This window comes from Arvicanthis niloticus, chromosome 26 (assembly GCF_011762505.2).
Source record: "Arvicanthis niloticus isolate mArvNil1 chromosome 26, mArvNil1.pat.X, whole genome shotgun sequence".
NCBI lineage: Eukaryota > Metazoa > Chordata > Mammalia > Rodentia > Muridae > Arvicanthis > Arvicanthis niloticus.
In genome coordinates this window covers 24,013,894-24,039,521 of record NC_133434.1, presented here as the reverse complement: position 1 = coordinate 24,039,521, position 25,628 = coordinate 24,013,894, and the positions used below count along the sequence as shown (strand labels likewise).

The window sequence follows — 25,628 nt, the reverse complement described above, 5'->3', positions numbered from 1 at the left end:
TACACACAGAATCTAACAGAAAAGACTACAGCACAGAGGTTTGTCCACACCAGTGTCTCCACAGGTATAATGACAAAGGCATCTCTGAATAATGGGGAGTTTCCCCTTGGTCATCCTCTGCTTCCTCTGGTCTATCTGATGTTCTGTCAATGACTGACACCTTGATTCTTCCTGTCCCCTTTTATCTCCCTCTTTTTTCCCGACTTTTTATTGATTATTTGTGAGTTTTACATCATGCACCCCAATCCCGCTCATCTCCCCATCACCTCATGCCTTCCAGCTTTGCAACCTCTCCCTCAAAAGAAAAGGAAAACAAACAAAAACACCAAAGCACATTCTTTGACATCATGGCGCACACCAGTATTTTGATGTTTTACTGCTGAGTAATACTACCTTATGTGGACATACTGCATTTAACTTGCCTAATCAACTGATGGACATCAGGGCTGCTTCTAATTTTTTCCCCATTATAAAATGTTTCTGTGAGCATTCAGGCGAGTTTTTGTGTGGACATACATTTTCGTTCTTTATACCCACTTGGGAGTGGAATTGCTGGATTATATCCCAACATTGGAGAAACTCCAGCCTTTTTCCCAAGTGCCTGAGCCACCGCACACTCCTGCCAGCGTGTGAAGGCTCACTGTCGGCACACTTGCCAACACTCCTTACTCAGCCATGCTGCTATTTGAAGTGGTCCCCACTGAGCTTTTGACTGGCACTTACTTTATGTCTGTATTGAACAGCCTAATTTCCACTGCACAGAATTCTAATGATACCTTTCAATGGCCATTTATGTTATTGACACAGTCTTTTAATACCTAAATGACTAGGGTATATAAATTGAAGCTATTCGTTACATTATTAATCGTATGGTCTTAGCCTTGTTTCTAAGTCCCAAAGTAAAACAAAGTAGAATTAGCTGGACATAGCTGCTGAAGTGTATTCTTTTTCTTTTTTTCTCGAAACCACCTTTTCCTTTTCTGTTGAGACAAATAATACTATTTTTGAAGGCTATGTTCAACCTACGAACAGAAAATTTTAGAAAGAAAGATACAAGGCTTTGTCCCCTAAGAATTGCTCTGTACTTACTCATCGAAGTTGAGTGTGTTTGTCCAGTTCAGCACTTCGTCTACTTCCCATTCCATCACAGAATCCACCCCACCATCTTCAATGCTCTTGATCAGGCCTTTCGTTGCTTTGTGAATTAGACCTAGAGTCTCATGATCTGTTGCCTTGGCCTCCAGGCTTCCCGTGTAGTACCTAAATCAAGGGAGAGAAGTGACACACATTTATTGCAATAAGTTATTAGAGGTAGATACAATTGATAAGTGGCCTTGTGGCTTATACTATATATTTAAATTATAAATTAAGTTTTTGGTCTATATACTTCTAAACTAACACCAGCATGATAGAATATCCCTGGGGCAATTTAATCACTAGCCAGGAAGACTTCACTTACTTACCTGGCATAAGTTTTGGATACAAAGAAAATCTACATCAAGTTATGAGTAGAAGAATCTCAGGGGCTAAGCTAGCTCTCTCATTTTATAGGTGAGGGAATAAATCCAGGAGGACTTGGGTGACTTCTACAAGATCAGAAGGCTAATGGCAGGTAGGAAGGGAGAGGAGGTTTGTTTATTCACATCTCTGTGTAGATACACTGCATAATTTTCTTGTTTTTCTTTTAAATGTCAGCCATTTGTAGTGGTTGTTTTTGTCTTTTTATAAACAAGTGAGACTTGGAGGGCTTAAGAAATTGTTCAAGATCAGGAGAGTAGTAAAAATGGGGGAAGATGGCATTCAAATCTGACTCATCACACCCTCATTCTGTCTGTCTGATACTATTTTAAGCACTACTTTTAGGTCATTGTTCCCTCCAAGCATAGAGAGGGAGACATTAGTAGTCATTATTAAAAACACAGAACACAGAGTTTCACTGAGAAGACAAATGTTTCAGCAGCGCCAGACTTTGTCATCATTACTAGGCTAAGCTACAAGAAATGCCTAGAGAAGGCCTTTGTCTGGAGTGAAAGGACATGAATGATGCTTTGCACCCTCAGTGCCTAAGGAAATAACCCCACTATGCTCCTCATTCCTGGCACCCACAGCAGTCAGTGTGCTGGGAACCTAGTATACAAACATAGTCATTTGAATGGCTCCATACTGCCACCCACTATGACACGCAGAGAGAAATGGACTCCTTCAACTCCACTGCTGGAGTTTATGTCTATGGCCAGCTGGGAACAAAGCCAGTGTCCTTTGCCAGGCCAACATTCAAAGAGACAAGTTCAGGGAGATGGCTTTTTAACTCCAGGAGCCAGTTTATAAACTTAGCCCAATTGATCCGCCAGGTGTAGACACCGAAGTACAGAGAGAAAGTAACGTGAAGCTTCCAAGGGAACAGAACTCTAACCACAGACTTTGAAAAAAAAACTAATGAAATGCCTATTAAATCTAAGGAAACTCAGGGAGATATAGGAGAATTACATACAGAAAATTCATGAAACCAGGGAAATTTATAAATGAAACTTTTAGCAGATATAGATCATGAAAAAATAATCTTCCAAGTGAGGTAGTCACTAATTCGAATTAAATATGCCATTGACAGCTTCACTGTCACATTAAACCAAGAGAAAAAATATAAACATAAAGATGGATCTTTTGTAATATCTTAGACAAGGAGTGGGGGAATGAAGAAAAACTATGACAGACATGGCAGTGGTATAACGTTTTGAATTGCTACAAGAAGACAGAAAGACACAGAACCTTGTCAATCAAGTATCTCCAACCTGGGGAAAGATGTGGCCATGTAGATACAGAGGCCCAAGGGCCCTGATAGAATCTGACACACATAAAGCTGGGTGTGATACATAGCTCATGCCTGTAAGTCAAGCATTTGAGGACTGCCATAAGGTGAAGGACAGTATGAACAGAGTTCTCTAAGACAAAGTATTGCTGAGAGAAGCAAGAGCTGAGGGAACTCACCACCTCAGCACTAGACCTGACCTACAAGGAAAGCTCGGCGAAGACTTGCATCTCCTGTGAAAGTGCAATAAATGCCAGGGACCTGGAAAAAAAAACAAACAAAACAAAACAAAACAAAAAACCAGAACCCTCACCAGTCTTTGAAAGAAAAAGTGAAAAGCCTCCAAAGCATCAAAAATAAACAATGGCCATATAACAACAGGGAAACAACAAAAGTCAGGAGAAAATTCTTACCAGTAATAATATTGAATGTAAGCAAACTGATTTCCCAATAAAAAATATGGAGTATCTTCTCTAAATGCAATCCCTTAGTCACTGTCCTAATCACGTGCAGTTGTCTAAAGCAGATTGGCCTGTGGATATGTCTGTGGGGGTTGTCTTGATTGTTAATTGATGTTGGAAGACCCAGAGAGTCCCATTCCACTTTCTGGGCAGGTGGTCCTGAGCTAAGAATGAGCCAGCACGCAGCATTCTTCCATGGTTTCTACTCCAAGTGATGCTTGGTTTCTGGCCATGATATTCCTTAGTGATGGACTATATAACCTCCAAGCTAAAATAAATCCTTCCTCCTCTCAGTTGCTGTGGCCTGACCACGTTATCACAGCAGCAGAAAATAAACCATGCACTTTGTTTTGTAAAAAAAAAAAAAAAATTGACTCACAGTGTATGTGTGGGTCTATTTCTCAGTTCTGTGGCCTGAACCCGTCACCTGTGCTTTTATTCCAGTCACAATGTCCTGGTTACTATTGCTCTGTAAGCCTTACTCAGTTCTGTTTGTTTTCCTCAAAAATACCATATATTTCTTTAATAAGACTGAGTCATCAACTTACATTTGCCTCATCCACTCAATTTTTTTAATTTTTCTTTTCTTCTCCAGATCTTGCTTTCTCTTCAGTTTAGAGAAATGAAATTCACTTTCCTTTGTGCTGCCCAACTCTTCATTTTCAGCTGACATCCAAAACTGTGGCAGAGTGGAGGTGGAAATATATAGAATTTAAATACTGATTAACATTAACTCTCTCTAGACAAGAACTTTGATGTGTTGACAGGAATGTGCACAGGAGGAAGGAGCAGAAGAGGAGACAGACCTTTTCAAGGTCATTCAGAATCACATGTTACAGCAACATGGACAAACTCCTTGTGTTCTGAAGTATTCCCTCAATCCTTGATGAATGAATGGACAGTAAATCTATTCTCAGCATGTCCGTCTCATCTCACCTGAACATACCTCATCCCTCCTAGTACTGCTGGCTTTTTAGGACTCCAATCCTCACGGATTATATCCACCCAGACCAGAAGTACCTGTACTATGTCCTCCTAGCGGATTGTTTGCTTTCCCAGTTCCAGTTTATCCACTCTCCCCACAATACAATACTAGACAGTATTTGCTGTGTTTCCCAATACTTTGCCCTGTTTAACCACTTACCATACTGCACTACTAACACATCCTGCCTACTTGACTATCTCTAGGTCCAGGCATCCTCTGTGAGGGAAGGAGCTGTGTGTCTTCTTACCACTGTTTTTGGCGTCTGGAACTAAGCTAACTTGTGACAGACATGTAACAAAGTACTAAATGAGTGCATTCCCACCTTGGCCATGTTAAACATCTGAACATTGAAGCGTTTGGTATACAGGTGTACAGCATTCTATAATCTGTGTTTTCAGTATATGGTTAGCAGAGAACAAATGAACATGGCCTAGTTTGAGGTGCATATTTAAGATACCAAAATAGACCTGGCTTTCAGGTTCTCCCAGCATCCCTCAGTCTCTACCTGGCATACCCTGCCCCAACCCTGAACTTTCTAGCCCAGGGGCTGGGCTGCCCTTCCCCCAGAGGCTCCTCCCTATATAATCCAGACATTTTGGTCAGTCTCTCTCTGTTAGTCTCAGTCTCTCTCCTCTCTCTCTCTCTCTCTCTCTCTCTCTCTCTCTCTCTCTCTCTCTTCTTCTTCTTCTTCTTCTTCTTCTTCTTCATCTTCCTCCTCTTCATCTTCCTCCTCTTCTTCATCTTCCTCCTCTTCTTCATCTTCCTCCTCTTCCTCCTCTTCTTCATATTCCTCCTCTTCCTCCTCTTCTTCGTCTTCCTCCTCTTCTTCATCTTCCTCCTCTTCCTCCTCTTCTTCATATTCCTCCTCTTCCTCCTCTTCTTCATATTCCTCCTCTTCCTCCTCTTCTTCGTCTTCCTCCTCTTCCTCCTCTTCTTCATCTTCCTCCTCTTCTTCACCTTCCTCCTCTTCCTCCTCCTTCTTCTCTGCCTTTCCTTCCCTTCCCTTCTCTCACTGCACGTATGCCCCCCCTCCCACCCTCACCCACTCTTTTTCTACATGGTGACTTCCCTGACCTTGGTCCTATGGGCTAGTGAACTGGCCCACCCAAGAACAGCTTCCCAATAAACCTGTCTTTAATATAACCTAATCTGTCTTAAATTGGCTCATTTCACCTACATCGGAGAAATAACCTATCACTGATTAAAGATAAATGTAAGAAAGGCAGCAAGATGGCTCATTGTGTAAAAATACCACTAAGACCTGGTGACAGGGATGAGCTCAGGAACCCATAGTGGAAGGAGAGAACCAACTCCCACAAGTGGTTCTGACCTCCACATGAATGCTGGAGCACATAACTGCCCATGCTTGCAAACACATCATTTACACACACACACACACACACACACACACACACACACACACACACACAATTAATTTAAATAAATAAAAAGATGATTTTGGTTTTTTCGGTTTTTTTCGAGACAGGGTTTCTCTATGTAGTCCTGGCTATCCTGGAACTCACTCTGTAGACCAGGCTGGCCTCAAACTCAGAAATCTGCCTGCCTCTGCCTCCCAAGTGCTGGGATTAAAGGCGTGCACCACCACCGCCCGGCTAAAAGATAAATTGTTATCCTTAAATGAACAACCCCAGAATAGCTAAGTTAAGCCATTTTTTCCAATTAAATTACAATTATTATTTTTAAAATTTAAGATGAATTTTCGAACACAAGATGAACTTCTAAACATATAAACTAAAGATGAGTGCTATTTCCATCTTCTTACTCTGTAGGAAACAGGCCTCCAGCCATTGTTCTCTAACCGGCGATACCAGCCGCTCTTGTCCTCCACCTGAGGGGGATCATCCTTGTTATGAGCTGTGTGTCTTGCAGCACGCTTCGTGTAATCTCTAGGGCTGTTAGCGCACAGATCTTCAATATGTCTGTGAGTAAAAATTTTATAGTATATCTCAGGTGGAAATTTAACCTGTAGATGGGAGAGTTCAAAGCAATAATGTAATGCAATAACAGAAATGGGTTACATTTTAAAAATTCTTTTAAGCTTCATGTAAGTGTGCTTTAAAAGTACCAAATAAGGACTCCAGCCAAGGAAGCAGGCTGGCTAACTACAGCTCTTCTCCCTCTGCTCTTCCAAAGCCAATCCCCTAGGCTCACCCTGACTGCAGCAGGCCTTCTGCTGAGGCTCCCCTTCCCCACTGCCCCTCCCTTCAGTGGATCATACAGATCTTGCCCTCCTCACTTTCCTCTCCTCACTCATTGCTTTATCTCACAGGCTTCTCAGGCCAGGGAAGCAGTAGGCTAACTGCATTACTTTGCCTATCCCTCCTCTCCACTAAATCTGGTATGCCCAGATCTCGGGATCCCCAGAAGAGCTCAAAGAATTGATAACCAAATATAGTGAGACATAAGAGTCTATTAAAACTGCAAACCTGGTTCAGATCGCAATCCGTTCCCACTGCGCAGGGCAGGATTGCAGTCCCGAGTCTAGGGTCTTAGGGCATTTATACACAAGCAGATTCTGGGTTACATGACAAGGAAAATGATAAGGGGAGTCATTCTCAAACAATACCATTTGTTTAGGTGGCAGGTGGGGTCGCACAATTAGGGAAGGAAGCTCTTTTGGTCTTTATTAGTCTCTATCAGAGACTAATGTCACAAACTGGTCACAGCTGTCTGGGAACAGTTGATTGCCCTTATCTCCCTAAGGATGTGTGGGTTTTTGGTTTGGTTTGGTTTGGTTTGGTTTTTTGTTTGTTTGTTTGTTTGTTTTGGTTTTGGTTTTTTTTGTTTTGTTTTGTTTTTTTGCTTTTCCCAAGGACAGGCGCCACCTGCACTGGGAGTGCTTAGCTATTCATCAGAGAGGGTGCCAGCCTCAGTAACATGGGGGGCTGGGAATTGTTGCTGTTCATCTGTTCTCAAGCTGGCATTTGCTATTCCTCAGAGGGGGGTTTCATTAGGGAGTGGCATTATGTAGCAAGAGGGTGAGGGGAAACTTTGTGAGGGGCGAGGGAGTGCTGAGGTGAGGGGTAGCTTTGCGTGTGGATAGAGTGTGGAGGCTTCTTCACCCCCCCCCCCAGTGACTTTAGACTTGGACTCACTAATAAAAGTCTAAATTGTCCTTGTTGGCTGGCTGATATTGGGACCTCATTACCATCAGCTGAATAGTTCCCAGTCTCTGCTTCATATAGTGCAAACGCTTGTTAATTATGCATGGCCATAAGTGAGCAGCAGTAAAATGATAATCAAGGGTCCTGTAATTGTGGAGATGAGGGTAGTTAGCCAGGGGAAGAATCAAACAGTGAATGATACCAACTTTTGAAATTTTCTCGTTCTCTTTGGTGTCTATTTTTTTCCTAACCTTTGCTAGTGACTCTCTAATGACTCTGACTTCAGAGCAGTCCTCCTGTCGAGCGACCATAAGGTCTTTCTTTGATACCTTCCATACCCCATTTCCCTATGACTAATGTTTCACAGCTCCAAGAGGTGCAATAGAATTGTTCTGCCCCACCCCACCCCACACACATACACATGTGACAATTCTCTTTCCCCCAGGACATATATAAAAAGTCTTCCACCTACACCTGGGGTATGAATTTCATAAGGTCTCTCTAGTGTCAGGCCATGAGTTATCAGCCAGCCTACACAGATCAAAGGTCAAATCTGGAAACCATAGTTCCTTGTGGCCTCTTGGTATGGGCCACAAGTCTCAGGATTCTCGATTGTCCAGTTCAGGTCAAAGGGCTGGAATCAACAGTACACACAGTTAGCAAAAACAGCCAGCAGTACCTAAAAACAGGTTAATTTTAACTTGAAGGGGTTGGTGCCCTTTTGAACTCTCTACTTCAGCTGCAGTGAAGTTTGGCAATCCTCCTCTGGGGAGAGGGGATTGGCTCGATTCACATGAGTGCAGTGTATTCAGGCGGCAGGATCCCATCCACGTTGACAGCAGTTGGTGTGGTCAGCAAAACGTCCCTTTCACCTGGGTTCTAGCATGTCCCGGTGAAATCTCTTCACATAGACCCAGTCTCCAAGTAGAAACTGGTGTGGTTCTGGAACCAGGCCTGCTTTATAGATGGCAAGCAGTTTAGGCCAAACCTGCTCATGAACCCACTGGGTTGCTCTGACCTTAGTCATTAATTCAGCATCTTCTAGTTCTGCAAGAGCCACCAACTGAAGGTTAGGAATGATACGTGGGGGTGGAGGGTTTGGGGGGCGGGAGGGCACCATACATTATTTCAAAGGGGTTAATGCCATCTGGTAAGGAGAGTTCCTCACCCTGTTACAAGGCAAAGGAAAGAAGAGCAACCCAGTCTCTGCCAATTTCAAAGGCTAATTTGGTCAAGGTCTCTTTTAAAGTTTGGTTCATTCTTTCTACTTGTCTTCAACTTTGGGGTCTATATGCACAATGTAATTTCCAATCTTCTCCAATAAATCTCACTACATCCTGGCTTACCTTGGACACAAGTGCTGGTCCATTGTCTGACCCTATCATATGAGGAAATCCATACCTGGGCAGGATATCCTCCAGAAACTTCTTAGCCACTACCTTTGCAGTTTGTCTTTGTTGGGAATGCTTCTGTCCATCTGGAGAAGGTGTCCACGAACACTAGTAGGTACTTGTAGCCATATTTTCCTGGCTTGATCTCTGTAAAATCAACTTCCCAAGTAGGCCTCCGGTCTCTTACCTCGCAGTCAAGAGCCTGGATGTTGGGCAGTGTTGTGGGTGTTGGTTAATTGGCAAGCTTTGCAACTTGACATTATGTTCTGGATGACATCCTCATGTCTCTTTGATTGTCACCTTTGATTGTCTCACTGCATCAGTCATCCCCTCACTCCCCTGTGAGTGACTGTGGACTTTCCCGAGGATAGATCTCACCATGGAGGTGGGTAATATTAGCTTACCTTCTGAAGCTGTTTGTCACCAGCCCTCTGAACACCGGCTCATGGGCTGATTTTTGGCCCATTTGAGCTCTTTCTCCATATAGGCTGAGTGTTCTGCCAGGTTGGGCGGCTCTGATAGGGTCACAGCCAACACGGAGGCAGCTGTTTCTTCTAGGGCCACCTCCTTGGCAGCTTTGTCAGCTAAGTTGTTACCTCTGGCCACCGCAGCTGCCCCCTTCTGATGGCCTGGGCAGTGTATGATCACTACTCTCTTTGGCAGCCAGAGGGCTTCAAGTAATTGTAGGATCCCATCCTTGTTTTTCATAATTTTTCCTTCTGCAGTTAGAAGCCCCCACTCCTGGTATATGGCTCCATGCATGTGAGCAGTTGCAAACGCATACCGGCTATCCCTGTGGATGTTGACAGCCAGCCCTTTCCCCATGATAAGGGCCTGGGACAGTGTTATCAGTTCAGCCCTTTGAGCTGACGTACCTGGGGGGGAGGGGGGAGACAGAGCCCAAATTACCTCTGTTTCCGTGGTCACCGCTGTTCCGGCTCACCTCTGACCCTCTGGGATGAAACTGCTTCTGTCTGTGAACCAAGTCCACTCAGCCCCCTGGCAGAGAGGAGTCCTTTCAATCAGGCCGAGTGCTGTGTACTTGGGCTAGGATTTCACTGTGTTGCTGGAGTGGATGATCCAGATTAGGGGTGGGGAGAAGTCTTGTGGGATTCAAGGAAACAGGCGGCTGGAAAGTAACTTAGCCAGCGTTAATTAGTAAAGTCTGATAATGAGTCATTCAGGCATTACTGAGCCATCGGTCAGGCGGCTGTTTGAGTACCTCCTCAATTGCATGGTGGGTAGTCATGGCTAAATTTTGTCCCAATGTCAGTTTATCTGCATCATTGACTAGTAACACTGTGGCTGCAATAATACGCTGGCAAGGTGGTCATCCTGCTGCCACTGGGTCCAATTTCTTTGACAAATAAGCCACAGGGCATTTCCATGGCCCCAAAGTTTGAGTCAGGACCCCTTTGGCTTTCCTTTCCGTTCATGTACATATAAGCGAAATGGCTCCGTGATATCTGGTAGCCCCAAAGCAGGAGCTGACAGCAGGGCCTGATTTATTTTCTCAAAAGCCCTTTGATGATCCTGAGTCCAAACAAAGTCTTTGGTTTCTCTGGTGGCTTCATATAAAGGTTTGGCTATTTCAGTGAAACCTGGAATCTATAGTCTGCAAAAGCCTGTGGACCCCAAGAACTCTCTTACCTGCTATGGGCTCTGGGGGGAAAGGGGGATGTTGAGAACAGTTTCTTTTCTTGCAGTGGAAAGCCACCATTGGCCCTCCTTCAGGATATAACCAAGATAGGTAACCTCAGTCTTACAGAGCTGTGCCTCCTTGGCAGATGCCCGATATCCCATGTCCCCCAGAGCCTGTAGGAGATTCTGGGTCCCTTTCTTGTACCCATCTTTGGTTTCTGCTACAACCAGAGGGTCATCTATGTACTTCTCGAGAGTTATATCTGGGTTATTGACCCTGTACTCACCCAGATCTTCTTGTAAAGCTTCATCAAATATAGTGGGTGAATTTTTGTAGCCTTGAGGCAGATGAGTCCATGTGAATTGTCCATTAAAGCTTCTTTTAGGATCGTGCCATTCAAGGCAAAGTACTTCTGTCTTTTGGGGGCCAGGGACTGTTGGGCCTCATTTCGGCCCTGTTTTGGGCCTTGTGGACAAACCTGAGTCTGGCTCAAGTTTGAGAACTGTCTTAGTCACTTCTGTACTGGAGTGACTCCACAGGACCTATTTAGCCCTGCCTCTGCTCAGCTGTTGCTGATGTAGAGCTTTGTCATTGGCCCTGTCAGTCACCCCATACCCTCCATCACCCTTCCCCATCCTGTACGTCATCTCACCCCACCGAAAATCCACTCCCTATGCTCCAAGTTTATGTAAACAAGAGGTTGTTACATTAAAGTTGAGTTTCTGCTTTGACAAGACTCCTGACCAGGTGTGTTTCTTTGGGCCTTCGACACTCACCATCCCTCTCAGCCCTAGAGAGACCCGGCTGATCCGGGATCTCTCTCCTCTCTCCTGGACCTGCCAACAAGGAGCAGACAAGGGGTAAGCTGAAGAAAGCATCTTTTAGGTCCAGGACAGAATACCATTTACAATCTGGAGGTAAAGAGCTTAATAGGGTATAAGGATTAGGCACCATGGGGTTTATGTCCATCACCCTGCGGTTAACTTCCCGCAGGTCCTGAACAGGACGGAAATCATTTGACTTTGACTTTTCCCACAGGCAATAATGGGGTGTTCCAGGCTGATTGGCATGGCCTAAGGACTCCCAAAGCCAACAGTTTTCGGATATGTGGAGTGATTCCCTTCAGTGCCTCTTGGGACATGGGGTATTGGTGGACCCTTACTGGATCTGCTCCCGATTTAAGTTTTACAAATATAGGGGGTTGATGTTTTGTCAGTCCCATACCTCCAATCTCTGCCCATACCTGGGGAAACTTTGCCAGCCAGACCTCCAAAGACCTCAACATCAAACCAGATACACTGAACTTGATAGACGGGAAAGAAAGTGAGGATGGACTTGAACTCATTGGCACAAGAAAAGACCTGTTAGCACAGGTACTAAGATCAAAAATTAATAAATGAGACCTCATGAAACTGAAAAGCTTCTGTAATGCAAAGTACACAGTCATTCAGACAGATAAAGCAGCAGCCTACAGAACAGGAAAATATTTTTGCCAACTACACATTTCATAGAGGCCTAATATCCAAAAATACCTAAAGAACTCAAAAAGCTAGATATCAACAAAACAAATAACCAAATTAAGAATGGTGTATAGATCTAAACAGAATTCTCAAAAGAGGAACTCAGGCCTGAGAAACAAATGTCCAACATCCTTACCACCAAGAAAATCAAAACTGCTTTGAGATTTTTATCTTATCTCTGTCAGAATGGCTAAGACCAATAAAGCAAGTGATAGTACATGCTGGCGAGGATGTAGAAGAAAGGGAACACTCATCCATTTGTTGGTGGGACTGCAAACTTGTACAACCACTATGGAAATCAGGAAGATGGAAATTGATTCACCTCAATATCCAGCTCTACCGCCACACTTGGGTATGGATGTTTTGTCCTCCTTCACCTGCCAGACCATGTCCACTGATGTTCTATTTATAATAGCCAGGAAACAACCATTATGCCCCTCAGCACAAGAATGGATAAAGAAAATGTGGGGCATTTACACCATAGATTATTATTACTTAGCCATTACAAAACAGTAAAATCATAAAGTTCACAGGTAAATGAACAGAACTAGAAAAATCATCCCAAATTAGGTATCTTAGACCCAGAAATACAAATATGATATGTATTTGCTTATATGTGGATATTAGCTACTAAGTCAGCAATAACCAAGCTACAATCTGTAGAACCACAGAGGTTAGCTTTAGAGTAAGGGGATGAGAGGGGACAGATCTGGTTAGAAAAGGAAATAGATAGATAGATAGATAGATAGATAGATAGATAGATAGATAGATAGATATGGAGCACTGAATGGGAGAGGGAAATAAGGAAGGAATATGGAGAGAGACAGCTAAAATTAAATGATAATTCAATTTTACCCTAATACAGTAGAGGCTCCCCAAAATATATACATTGTGGTGGTTTGAGTAGGTATGGCCCCCATAGATTCATATGTTTGAATGCTTGACAATAGGGAGTTGCACTATTAGGAGGTGTGGCCTTGTTCGAGGAAGTGTATCACTGTGGAGGTGGAGTTTTGAGGTCATACATGCTCAAGGCACACCAATGTGACATAGTCTCCTTCTGCTGTTTTAGGATTAGGTTGTAGGACTCACAGTGCCTTCTCTAGCACCAGGTCTGCCTGCATACTGCCATGTTTCCTGCTATGATGATAATGGACTAAACCTCTGAAACTGTAAGCCAGCTCCAATTCCATGCTTTTCTTTATAAGAATTGCCTTGGTCATGGTGTCTCTTCACAGCAATAAAACCCTAACTAAGACATACACATATGAAGGCGATCTAAATGAAATCACCAAACAATGGGGAAGACAGAGTCTCATCTGACCATCTCTTGCCAACAGATGAAGCATCCTGTCCCAGGATTGGGTTATATATAACTAGGTTGTTAGCCAAACAGGTCCCATGGGAATCCACAGACAACCCAGGCTGTTGCAAAGGGTTGCTCTCCACAAACTTACATAAAACTCTCATTGCTGAAGAGAACACCTATACAACTCACTGAACACAAGGAAGTCAAGCTGGTGCCTACATAGGGCCTTCACCCCTAAATTCTAGCATCTTTGTTACAGGAAGGTCCTCTGTACACTACCAAAAGAAAAATGTATACACCAGCACAGTACCAAACCTTTGATCTACAATGCTCTCCTGCCTACAAGCTATGCTAGGGCAGTGGTGGCACAAAGCTTTAGGGAGTGACCAACCACTATCTTATTTGACTTAAGGCCCACTGCATTGGATGGAACCCATATCTGACCCTCCTTGGATCACCAAGCACTTGACTCTAAATAGTCCAGGGACCAAGGGTAAACCAAATACTACTGATTCAAAAAAAGAAGTAACAATAAAATGACTCCTAATGACATTCTGCTGTACTCATAGATCAGTGCCTTGCTCAACTGTCTTCAGAGAAGCTTTGTCTTCACCGAATCCCTCCTCTTGTGCAAGGAACTCTGTGGAAGAGGAGGTGGAAAGAATCTAAGAGCCAGAGGGCTGGAGGACACCAAGAAAACAAGGCCCTCTAAATCAACATGAGCAAAGGCAGCAGTGCAGGGCTGCAGGGGTCTGCATCAGGTTCTCTGTACCTGTATGATGGCTTCCGGTTTAGTGTTTTTATGGAATTTCTGAATGTGCAAACGAGTGGGTCTCTGACTCTTGTGCCTTCTCTTGGGTTCTCTTCCCTCTGTTCATTTTGTACAGTTCTGGAGTATTAGTTTTTATTTTATCATATCACATCATATGTCATATCATTTTCCCTGTTGGTTTTTTAATGAGAGATAGAAAGTTAGTGGATCTTGATGGGAGGGGAGGAGAAGAACTGGAAAGAGTGGAGGAAATTATGTGATATATTACATAAACTCATATATCACATCATATATATAGATGATGATATATAAATAATGTTTATATAATGATTCATAAGATATAGTATGCGAGGAAAACATTGCATTTTCAAAAAAAGGGGAAAACAAACCTACCAAATGGATACTCACCCCACCCAATCTGAATCGGACTTGGACGCCAGCAGCAGCATCTAGGAGCTGTGCCTGTAGGAAAACAGGAGAATGTCCCTTCAGCCTCCCCAGAGCATCATTTGGCTATCTCTCATTCTATTGATTAAAAGTAGTCACTGATGTGCTGGAGAGATGGCTCAGTGGTTAAGAGCAGTGACTGGTCTTCCAGAGGTCTTGAGTTCAATTGTCAGCAACCACATGGTAGTTCACAACTGTCTGCAACTCCAGTTCCAGGGAATCTGACACCCTCAAACACCAATGCACAAACAATAAAAATAAGTAAATGTAAAAAAAAAAGTAGTCACTGATATTTACTGTTCATAAAACAGATCAGGTAAATATGATTCAGGTAATTAGACTTAAATCATAAAACATTTTCATTTTTAGTTATGAGTGCACACAAGTGCAGGAGCCCATGGAAGTTGGAGGCATTGGATTTCACTGAAGCTGGAGTGACAGGTTGTTGTGAGCTGCCCAGCATGGATGCTGGGATCTGAACTTGGGTTCTCTGGCAGAGCAGGATGAGCTCTCACTGCTGAGCCATTTCTCCAGCCTTGAAATCGAAGTTCTCTGAGTGCTAAGGACTTAATGAACCGCTCTTAGGATAACTGAAAAAAATACTACCAAATTCCTGTCTGTGCAATATATAAATACAAATCCTAAATGAATGTGATGTGACACGACTTTAATCCCAGCACTCCAGAGGCAGAAGCAGATGGATCTCTGTGAGTTCAAAGCCAGCCTGGTCTACACAGTGAACTCTAGAACAGCCTGAACTATAGAGAGAGATCCTGTCTCAAAAATTAAAAAAAAAATAAAATAAATGTGACTTGTGACTTGCCATTTGTAAAACAGAAACAATAAGTCCTCAAACATATGACTTACATATAAAATATTGCCTTGTAAGTAAATTCAGGAAAAAATATAGCTGGTCCACTCAAACTCAACACTATATGGACTAGCTTTTGCTAAGACAAAAAAGATTCAAATTTCTGTGAGAATTGTATATAATAAATCTTGTAAATCTTTTTTCCTAAAAGGAAAATGGGGGAAAGCCCTTGACCCCTTATCTGAAGATAGTTCACAACCATATCCTTTACATTAGGTTAGATTAGAAAATAGGCATTATAGTTTGAAAATCTATTCATCTTTCAGGATAATTTCCCCCCGTCCAAACCTTTATAAATTAAATATAAAATATAAAATTCTGCATAATTTTTTTATATTTGAATGGTGATGTTATACATTCATACATTTTCACTAAATTTTGGACAATTTTTTTGGTTTTGTTTTTTCAAGACAGTTTATCTGTGTAGCCCAGGCTGCCTTTGAACTCAGGGATCTGCCTGCCTCTGCTTCCCAAAGTCTGGAATTAAAGGTGTGCACCACCAGCATCAGGCATGGACAAGTCATATAAAAATCATAAACACTTTCAGCATCATGGTCCTGTGACCTCTTCCAGATGGAAATCCTTTAAAAATCTCTTTATCTTCATAGATTAATGTTGCCAGCTTTCAAATGTCACACAAAAGGAATCATACCCTGTATGCTATTTGGGTGCCTAGCTTTTTGTTCAGTTTCAATTTTTGATGAAAGTATAAGATCCATCCACGTAGATGCATGGTTATTTTGCATTGCCACTAATATTTCATCATGGCACTCTTACCACTTCCCATTAGCTTTGTCTATAACTTGGGCTACAAACATGACTGTGGTGACTACCACCGGCATTTCTTGTCTTCTGAGGAATTATTGAATTCATTTCTCTGGTTGAATGCTCAGGAATGGAATAGAAGAGGTTCTGGTGCACGTTGGTTGACTTTCTGTCACTATAACAAAATACTGGTGACCCGGAAGTCTTTCGTTACAGTTCTGGAGGCTGTGGTGTCAGCATCTACAGAGGGCCTCCCTGCTCTGATGACATCAGATGTCAAGAGGGCAAGGATGCTAGCTTGGGTTTCCCCTCCTCTTGTAAAGCATCGGGAGGCAGAAGCTGATGAAGAGACCATGGAGGACTGCTGCTTACTGGCTTGCCCAGCCTGTTATACAATCAAGGACCACCTACACTCAAGGCTGTCCAGTTCAGTCATCATCACAACAATCATTATCAAGAAAATACCCTACAGATATGCCTCTTCCTGACCTGAGCTTATGTCAAGTTGATAAAAACAAAAACAATATCAATTAAAAAACCTAACGGGGACAGCACCTCAAGGCATGCTTCCAAAAGTAGAAACTAATGTATGATGCTGAATTCAAAATGAACATGCTTAGATTGGATGGGAGGGGTCATAAGTGACTGGCAGGTACAGTGAACTGGGGAATAGTTGGGTGGTGTTTGCTTTGTGGTAATTCATTAAACTATATATTTATGCTTTCAGAATTTTCAATATGTCTGTAACAGTTCAATAAAAAGTTTTTAAAGAAGCAAACATGAAAACAGCAAACTGATAAGAAGATGCCGTGTTAGTCATAAATGTCTTACCTCATTAGGGTTAATGTACCTCAGTATTTGACGCGGCTCCCCTTGTCTTCTTAAGTCAATCAGACTTTTAAAATGCTGGTATACGGAAACATTCTAAAGATTGAAACCCAGATTTTTATGGTTAAAACTAGATTCTCTGCTTTTCTAAGAGTGTAGTTTTGAAAGTCTTATACATTTATTTATTTGGGACAGAGGTGTCACAGTACACGATTAGACATCAGAGGACAACATTGGAGTATAGGTTCTTTCTATAGGAGCCCAGTGATAGAACTCAGGTCATCAGCCTGGTGGCGATTGCCTTTACCCATTGAGCTATGCTGCTAATGTTGGGTTTTCTATTTTTATTAGCTGCTCACACAACTACATAGAAACACAGATGTGAAGAGTTCTGCTGGACTAGAGAAGTGGGTTTCAAATTGAACACGTTTTAGGGGAAGCAAAAACTCCTTACCCATGTCTCATCCATAAACTCTCTCCCCAGTTCTGTTTAGGAGGCTGGTGCTATCCTGACATCAACACTTCTCAAAAATACTATACAAGAGGAGGCCTCATTCACCTTCTCAGAAGGAAAGAGGGGTGCTAGATATAGCCTAGCATCCACCTATTCTGAAAAGAACTGAACGAACAGGCATAGCTACATTCTGAGGTGAGTGACTTCAGGAGATGACTAAGCACTAAAAGAGAGGAAAGAAGCAAGTGAGAGGAAGGGAGGAAGGGAGGAAAGGAGGGAGGGAAGAGGAAAGGAGGGAGGGAAGAGGAAAGGAGGAAGGGAAGGAGGGGGAGGGAGGGAAGAAAGGAGGGAGAGAGGGAGGGAAATTTAGATGTTTGGGATGACAGTGTAGAAAGAAAAGCATTTCTGCATCCTCCATCCCAGCTCCACCTTCACAGAAGGAAGCTTCCCTTCCTCCTGCAGGAGAGGGTGAACAGGAGAGTCCCTGTAGACTCTAGGATGCAGGCAGATTTTGCTAGCAAAAAGCTTCACAGCTCTCCCAGGCTGGTGGTCTAGTTAGATAAGCAACCAGAACTCTGTAATAGCGGCTGAGTTTTGGACAAGGACTTCAGTGTCTCCGGGTGAATACACAGGCTGCTACGGTTAGCGGCTAGCGGCATCCGGAGACATTTACTGTCTTGTAAATTTGGAGTGTTCCAGGGGTCAGAAACCCTGCATACCCCTCCTCTCCAGGCTTCCATAGACACCTACTACACTGGCTCGTAGGGTAGCTTCCTTGCCGATGCAACCTGACCTTGAAGACTCACTGTGTCCTATGCTAGTTGGGTGCCTCTACATTGGAAAGGATGGACTTTTGATGAACAGGAAGAGAGGGCACAGACCTTGAGAACCAGGGGATCTCTGCATTTGCATTCTGAGGCTCAGAGAGTGGCAGCTGCTTTTGGACTTACTAGAGCTTCACTGGAGCTATAAGGAAGTGCTGTGATCCCTGCTGCTGGCCCATTCATATGTGCTTGTTAAAGGGGTACCAGCCCATTCTGCTCTGTCCCTGGGTCTCTATTACCATTGGAATGGCAGAAAGACATGCCTTGTCTACAGTTACCCTACCCCTGTGTATACTGACACTGAGGTAGTGGGGAGCCTGTCATGGTGTTCTTCAGGCTCCTCAGCACAGCTGGAACACCCGAAGCAAGGAGGCTTTGCTAGAAGCAGGGCATAGCTGTAACTGGGGAAACCCCATCATCTGAGAGAGGCTGCTGTTCTCTCCATGGTGTAGCCACACCCTGAGTACCCACTCTTACTGTCGTCCATCTCATGGTTACCTGTACCACTATTATCTCCACTCTTGTTGTCCCCAAGAGAGAGAGTGTGTGTCTTTAGAAGTATCTAACAAGCTCTCCCTGTATGCATTGTGCCCCAAGTCATCGATTATTGTTAAAGACATCATGAAGAGGACTCTGTGGTGCTCAGTGGACACAAAGCCGATGTTGTACACTAAGCTGACGCTGCTAGACCCATTGTCTGGAACAGACTACTTACTAAGAGGATACCCCATTAAATCAATGGGATACCAGATGTGCAAATCTTAGTGCAGGAAAATGAGAGGTTTTGCAAAAAAAAAAAAAAAAAAAAAAAAAAAAAAAAAAAAGACACAGCAATGTATTGGCTCCAGAGAGCTACAGGATTGATAGGCCCAAAATACTTAACAAATGTAAAATAATGATCGAATGAAAATGAATGAGAGCCTTGAGGCAACAAACTGATAGTAAAGTGAAAATCTGTTTAAGAGAGTTCTAAACTCCAAGGTGGAAAAAAGACAGCTAGTATCACAACAGTACACAGGAGCATAAACTCAACTAGAGCCTGCAAACCAAAGGGAAATGAAGAATCGATCATCATCAAATAACAATAAACCATCATTAAAATAAAATTATAGCCGGGCGGTGGTGGCGCACGCCTTTAATCCCAGCACTTGGGAGGCAGAGGCAGGCGAATTTCTGAGTTCGAGGCCAGCCTGGTCTACAGAGTGAGTGCCAGGACAGCCAGGGCTACACAGAGAAACCCTGTCTTGAAAAACAAAACAAAACAAAACAAAACAAAAACAAAAACAAAACAAAACAAACAAACAAAAGAATAGTGAACCCTGATTGCTGGACCCTGATGTTTTGACCTTGATGGACCTTAGGGATCAGGCTCAGGAATGAGTCAGGCATAACAAAGTGGTCAAATAAGGAAGTAGACCTTGGTGGATAGCTTTAGCAGTGTCATCTAACCATTGAGCAAGGGAGAGGGAAGGGGGAAGGACGAAACCTGAAGGTGACATGTTTGCCCTGCTCAGGCCTGCTAGAGCCCTTCAGTGACAGAATCGATATTATAAAAAGGAGTGAAGTCATTTTACCTCTTGGCTGTCACCCAACTTGACAAAAGACACATTATACTTGGAAAATTATGTCTACTTATGAGACCAGTTCTACCCATGTTAAGAACACAGTAAATGGGACTGGAGAGATGGCTCAACAGTTAAGAGCACTGACTGCTCTTCCAGAGGTCCTGAGTTCAATTCCCAGCAACCACATGGTGGTTCACAACCATCTGTAATGGGATCTGATGCCCTCTTCTGGTGTGTCTGAAGGCAGCAATAGTGTACTCAATTACAATAAATAAATCTTTAATAAAAAAAAAAAGAAGAAGAAGAACAACACAGTAAATGAGTAATGCAGTAGTAGCCCAGATAAAAATATTTCATCAGCCCGGCAGTGGTGGTGCGCCTTTAATCCCAGCACTTGGGAGGCAGAGGTAGGTGGATTTCTGAGTTCGAGGCCAGAGTGAGTTCCAGGACAGTCAGGACTACACAGAGAAACCCTGTCTCAAAAAAACAAAAAAACAACAACAACAAAAAATTCCATTAAACTATAAGATCAACGAGAGTACTCAATAAATACTGGATGAACAAATATACCTTTACCACGTCACAAATGTGATGGCTGAGTCAAGAAACAAAGAATATCATAGGTCAAAGTTAATGAGACAATTAGTGATACATTTATGGGTGTTATTTATTATTAAAGCATCTGACCCTGAAAGGGTTAAAAATTTTCAAAAACTCTTAGCAGGCAGAGCAGAACCAAGAGTGCAGGTCAGCTTGGTCATGAGCTCTGTGTTTCAGGAACTTGGCTGACCACAAGATGGTTGATTACGAATAGGCTCTTAGAGAATAGCCTATACAAAATGTTCCCCACGACTGTTCCTTGGACCCTGTCACAAACTGAATAATGGGCTGGGACTTTCCACAGGTGCTCTCCAATAGCCCTCCTTTACTCCCCATGGGTTGTGGTTTCCCCCCTGAGTTGTGGTTTTTGGCTTTAAATTCTCTCTCTCCAAAGCCCCCTGGGGTCAAACCCCACTGCCCCTGTAGGTCATGGGTCTTGACCTCAACATGTTGATCGAAATATACCCCTTGCTGATTGCATCAAGTTTGGTGTCTTGTGAGTTACTGGGTGGCCGTGAATTCCTGAGGCTTGGGTGAGGTCCTCCCTTCGTGGGGGCCTTACAACCCCACTCAGAAACTTAACAGGAGCCAGAGGGATGGCTCGGTCCATAAAATGCTTGCTGTATAAACATGAGGGCCATGTAAAAAAGCTGAATGAGGCTGGGTGGAGGTGGCCCACACCCTTAATCCCAGCATGTGGGAGGCAGAGGCAGGTGGATTTAGAGTAGTTTATACAGTTTAGTTTACAGAGTGAGTTCCTGGACAGCCGGAGCTACACAGAAAAATCCTGTATCAAAAGAACAAAAACAAAAATCTCAATGCAATGGAATACCCATAATCCCAACACTGGGGAGCCAGGGCTGGGTAGGTCAGTGAGGCTTGCTGGATAATCACAGTGGCCTGCTTGTCAAGTTACAGGCTAGTGAGGGTTCCTGTCTCAAAAAACAAAAGTAGACAACATCCTGAGGAACAATGTCTAAGGTTTATTTGTGGCCTCTGTGTGTGTGCATGTGATGTGTTTATAAAAAGACAAAGAGAAAGGAGGTATTTTTTATGGGGATGTGGAGAGGTGTGGGGGAAGGGGATGTCTCAGCGAGTCCGTGCCAAGGCATCCCTTCCCCCCGGGGACCAGCCACACGATGGTATAGTATAGAATAGAGTTTATTCTGGGCATGGGGAGGGGAGTTGAGAAGGTAGTAGAGACAGAGAAAGGCAGAGAGAGGGAAAGAGTAGAGAAGTAGGGGCCAGCCATGAACATGTGGAGAGAGAGGAGAGAAAGGAATGGGGAGAGAAGAGGGAAGGGAGAAGCAAGGGAACAAAACAGAGAAGAGGAGGCAAGCAGCCTCTTATATAATGGGCCAGGCCTACCTGGCTGTTGCCAGGTAACTAACTGCAGGGTGGAGTTTAGACAGAATGCTAATTGCATGTACAAACATGTCCACACTTACCTACATACGTGCATGCCAAAAAGTTGTTCTAACTAAAAAGAATGTAAATGTTTTGGAACCTAATGAAATAATTTTAACTTTTGAAGCTGGATAGTGAACTTCTAACTTGAAGGGTGGTACAGGCATGTGTAAATATGCAAAAATAACAATTGAACTGCACACCCTTTATGTTAACTTTGTGAAATATAAGTTATCTCTCAAGGGATCAGATAAACTCACAAGGAAATTTTTCCACGACTTCTGGATGATTCTTGCAGCTAGTTCCTCCTTTGAACTACCTTGGAGATGTTCCAAAGACATTTGGAAGTTCTGAAAGAAAAGTAAGCAAAATGGGAACCTTAAAATAATTGTATATGCTCCACTATGACACTGTCTCTGGAACTCAATGGAAACTAAATAAAGTTGTCTAAAAGAAACAATGAAATTAGACTTGCTATGATATTACACTGTTTTCTATCAAGTACCTTGCATGGGAGATTTCAAATAATCGTGTGTGTGTGTGTGTGTGTGTGTGTGTGTGTGTGTGTGTGTGTGTATGTGTTGTGTAAGTGCCCATACATGCTGTAAAGGGACAGCTTATCTCCTGGAACTGGAGTCACAGGCTTTTGAAAGCCACCCCATGTTGATGCTGGGATCTGAACTCTGATTCTTACTATGTATACTGCATCCTGCCTGCTAGAAGAGGGCACCAGATCTTATTACAGATAGCTGTGAGCCACCAAGTGGTTACTGAGAATTGAACTCAGGACCTCTGGAAGAGGCTCTTAACCTCTGAGCCATTTCTCCAGCCCAGCATTAACAGTCTTAACTTCGAGGCTATCTCTCTATTCAATGATTAGAAGACTTTTAATATGCTTGTGCCAGACTAATAAGATTTAAGGTCAAATAGTAAACAACTAGCCAGAGTTGTGCCCCATCGATGTCTTTAAAGCCTGTGACCTTTACATATTTTGTTGAATGACTTAAACAGCTGTAGCCACAAGGTTTCCCAAGCCCCTAGCCTAGAACTGGGATTGATTATAGACTTTAACTACATTGCCCACTTTATATATCATGCACCAGTTTTTTTTTTAAAAAAAAAAAAAACATGAAGCTTGCACTATTAAGGAGTGAAATGAAAATCACTATTTGTACTTCACAGTTTTTATTTGAACTGTAAAGAAATCAAGAGAGACATTCCAGTTCTCAGTCACTTCCCAAAGCTTCCAAAGCTGTGATGTAAGAGGTAGGTGGATGTCAAGTCGTGCTACTCTGAGGTGTTCTGTGGACTTATGCCAAGACTTGATTCTTGTGTTAGCATATGAGGTAAAATTGAATTGAGGGGTTGGGGAGAACGTTCAGTGAGTGACTTCTTGCTCTGTAAGCATGACAGTCTGTTTGGATGCCTGCACGCGCGCACGCGCGCGCACACACACACACACACACACACACACACACACACACACACACACGTAAAGGTTTGTTGTTGTTTTTAAAAAGTCTCCAGAGATTAACTGTTGCACTTGAGCTGATAATTGAACCTTCATGGTGGGAGGTGGGAGGCTGGGCTGTAGCTCAGCTACAGAGTGCTTACCTGGCACTTCCAGAAAATCACAGTAACAACAGCAGTAATAATAACAATAATGATAAAGGAGAGACTAGGGGTTAACCTTGCCCATCTTCTCCCAATTCCTGAGGCTGTCAGAGTATTTGCATTGTGAAAACTGTCAAACGTTTTAAACCAGTATTTATAATTTTTTTCTAGTTGACTTAAGATTTAAGGATGATATGGTGATATGTGAATGATGCAGAGGAAAGATATAGTGTGTGCATCACCATTCCATCATGAATAGCATAGCAACGCAGAAATGATCGTGAGGAACAGTGACACTCCGTGAAAGGAGAAAGGAAAACCAAAAGGCCTTGGCATGATCAACTGTACTAAATGTTGTTAATGTACTAAATAGCAGGTCAGGTAAATGAGCATGAGAGAGAGAGAGAGAGAGAGAGAGAGAGAGAGAGAGAGAGAGAGAGATTCACCGTGTAGCCCAAGATACTCCTAAACCCACAGCCTCACTTGCCTCAATGCTGAGATTACCGAGATTACCGGCAGCGGAGCCGCAGAGGAAAAGAGGGAGCTTGTTGAGGAACTGGAAAAGTAGGGACACAGTAGCCAGAAGATGAGGCTGGATTCAAGAGGGCTTGTCTTTTTTAAATACGAGGCATTAAAACACGTGAAAATATTGTTAGAGAAATCAAAGGCGCGGGAGAGGGTAAAGGAAACGTAAGATTCTTTGAGAAGAGGGGCCGTTTGCTATAAGGCTTCTAAGTAACCATGTGGGAAATACTTCAATTGGAAGATGCAAGGAGCACAAGTAAACCGTTGCTCAAGTCAGGACTTTACCACACCCGGGTGCGAACTGCCAGTTAGGAGAGGACCGCCAGCCAATCTCAAGTCAATAGCCCTGTCCTGTGATTCAGAGGTAGCCCTGCACGGGGATACCCTTGGCCCTTGGTTTCCTTCAATTCAGAACCCACATTCCCGTTCTCTTTACTAAATTTTATTTTTTCAGCAAATGTGTCTTCACGATTTTGCTTTTTTCTCTCCACATCTTTATACTGAGGGTCAAGACAGAAACCAACAGAAATCCTACTCATGTACTCTTTAGAATACTCCAAAAAAAAAAAAAAATCTCTAAATATTTTAGGGAGAAAATATAAAGCCACATACTGCATTTAACAGGGTGGAGGAATCCAGATGCCAGAGATGGGTTAGCAATATTCGCGAAGCTGCGGCCCCTGAGTTAGGGAGAGGCTAGAGTAGGGGCTGGTGAGGTAAAGGAAAGCTTTTCCATCAGACCAGAACAACTGCGCCAGGAGAGGAGTTTGGGCAACAGAGCATCCGGAAGGACGTTCGCATACTAAGATCATGAGTGTTAAGGGTCTTTCAACAGACCAAGATCAGACCAGACACCAGAGCAGAAAGGAGCTGGGAAGGGGAACATGTCCCTTGACTTGCCAATCTCTGTCGCTCTCCGCTGTTTCCTTGGTAACTGCGCAGTCGGAAATGACTTAATAGCTCCTTCCCTCACAACCTTGTTCTTGGGCCCCGCCCCCCAACCCTGACCATGCTTCCCACTTAGATGTCTAAGCCTTAGTCTGTGATGACGTTTGGTTCTGATAGAAGTCACGCTCTCTTCCAATTTCGATGCTATAGAGGCAAAGGACAAGAGAAAGGAACTTAGAGGGATCTCCGACATGTGACGGGCCTTGCTGAAGGCCTAAGTGGCTCTCTCTAAGGGCTCCATCTAATGCTATTTCTAAATTTAAGCTCCTTAGCCTGACACAGGTTTTAAATAGAGGTCTTCACGGAACCCGAAAGCATACTGCATATTTAATGCATGCTTTATTTACCTGAATGCTGACTATCCTGCACGGCCGACATTACCTCAATGCCAGAGTGTAGCAACAGACCTGCCCAGTTCTGTTCTTGCATGGAACATAACTTGTGAGGAAGATGAACTTCGAGGAAAATATTTTCCTTACATACTAAACGTATTTTTACAGGAAAAAAAAATCCCTGTAGGAAATTCAGTGACAAAATGAAGGTTAAGACCTTCAAAATCATGATCACAATTTCCATAAACAGAGCCACGGGCTTTGGTTCTCCGTGTGGCTGTTGCTATGTGTAGAGAGGATATCTTGTGTATTGTATGGATACATCGCCTGTCAATTAAGAAACCTATGGCCTATAGCTTAAGCAGGAAATGGGAGGTGAAACATCCGGGAGGCAGAAAGAATTCTGGGATAGAGCCACTCGGAAAATCAGCCCGGGA

The 25,628-nt window shown here is 43.2% G+C and overlaps 1 protein-coding gene across 13 annotated transcripts in view; it reads right to left on the bottom strand.

Annotated features, from left to right (window-relative positions):
* The window catches only part of C26H11orf65 (chromosome 26 C11orf65 homolog), a 30,005-nt gene extending 5,154 nt beyond the window's left edge, over positions 1-24,851 (bottom strand). Inside the window, exons 1-7 of one of the 13 annotated variants that reach the window (XM_076925209.1) lie at positions 24,524-24,851; positions 22,033-22,122; positions 16,926-17,018; positions 14,420-14,473; positions 6,036-6,236; positions 3,816-3,946; positions 1,090-1,260 (exon numbers count right to left, since the gene is read on the bottom strand). In XM_076925209.1, coding sequence (XP_076781324.1) covers positions 1,090-1,260; positions 3,816-3,946; positions 6,036-6,236; positions 14,420-14,473; positions 16,926-17,018; positions 22,033-22,113 — 731 coding nt within the window. In that variant the 5' untranslated portion in view covers positions 22,114-22,122; positions 24,524-24,851. The other 12 variants (XM_076925210.1, XM_076925216.1, XM_076925218.1 and 9 more) reach the window with 12 other exon arrangements.
* Positions 24,852-25,628: the final 777 nt, after the last annotated feature.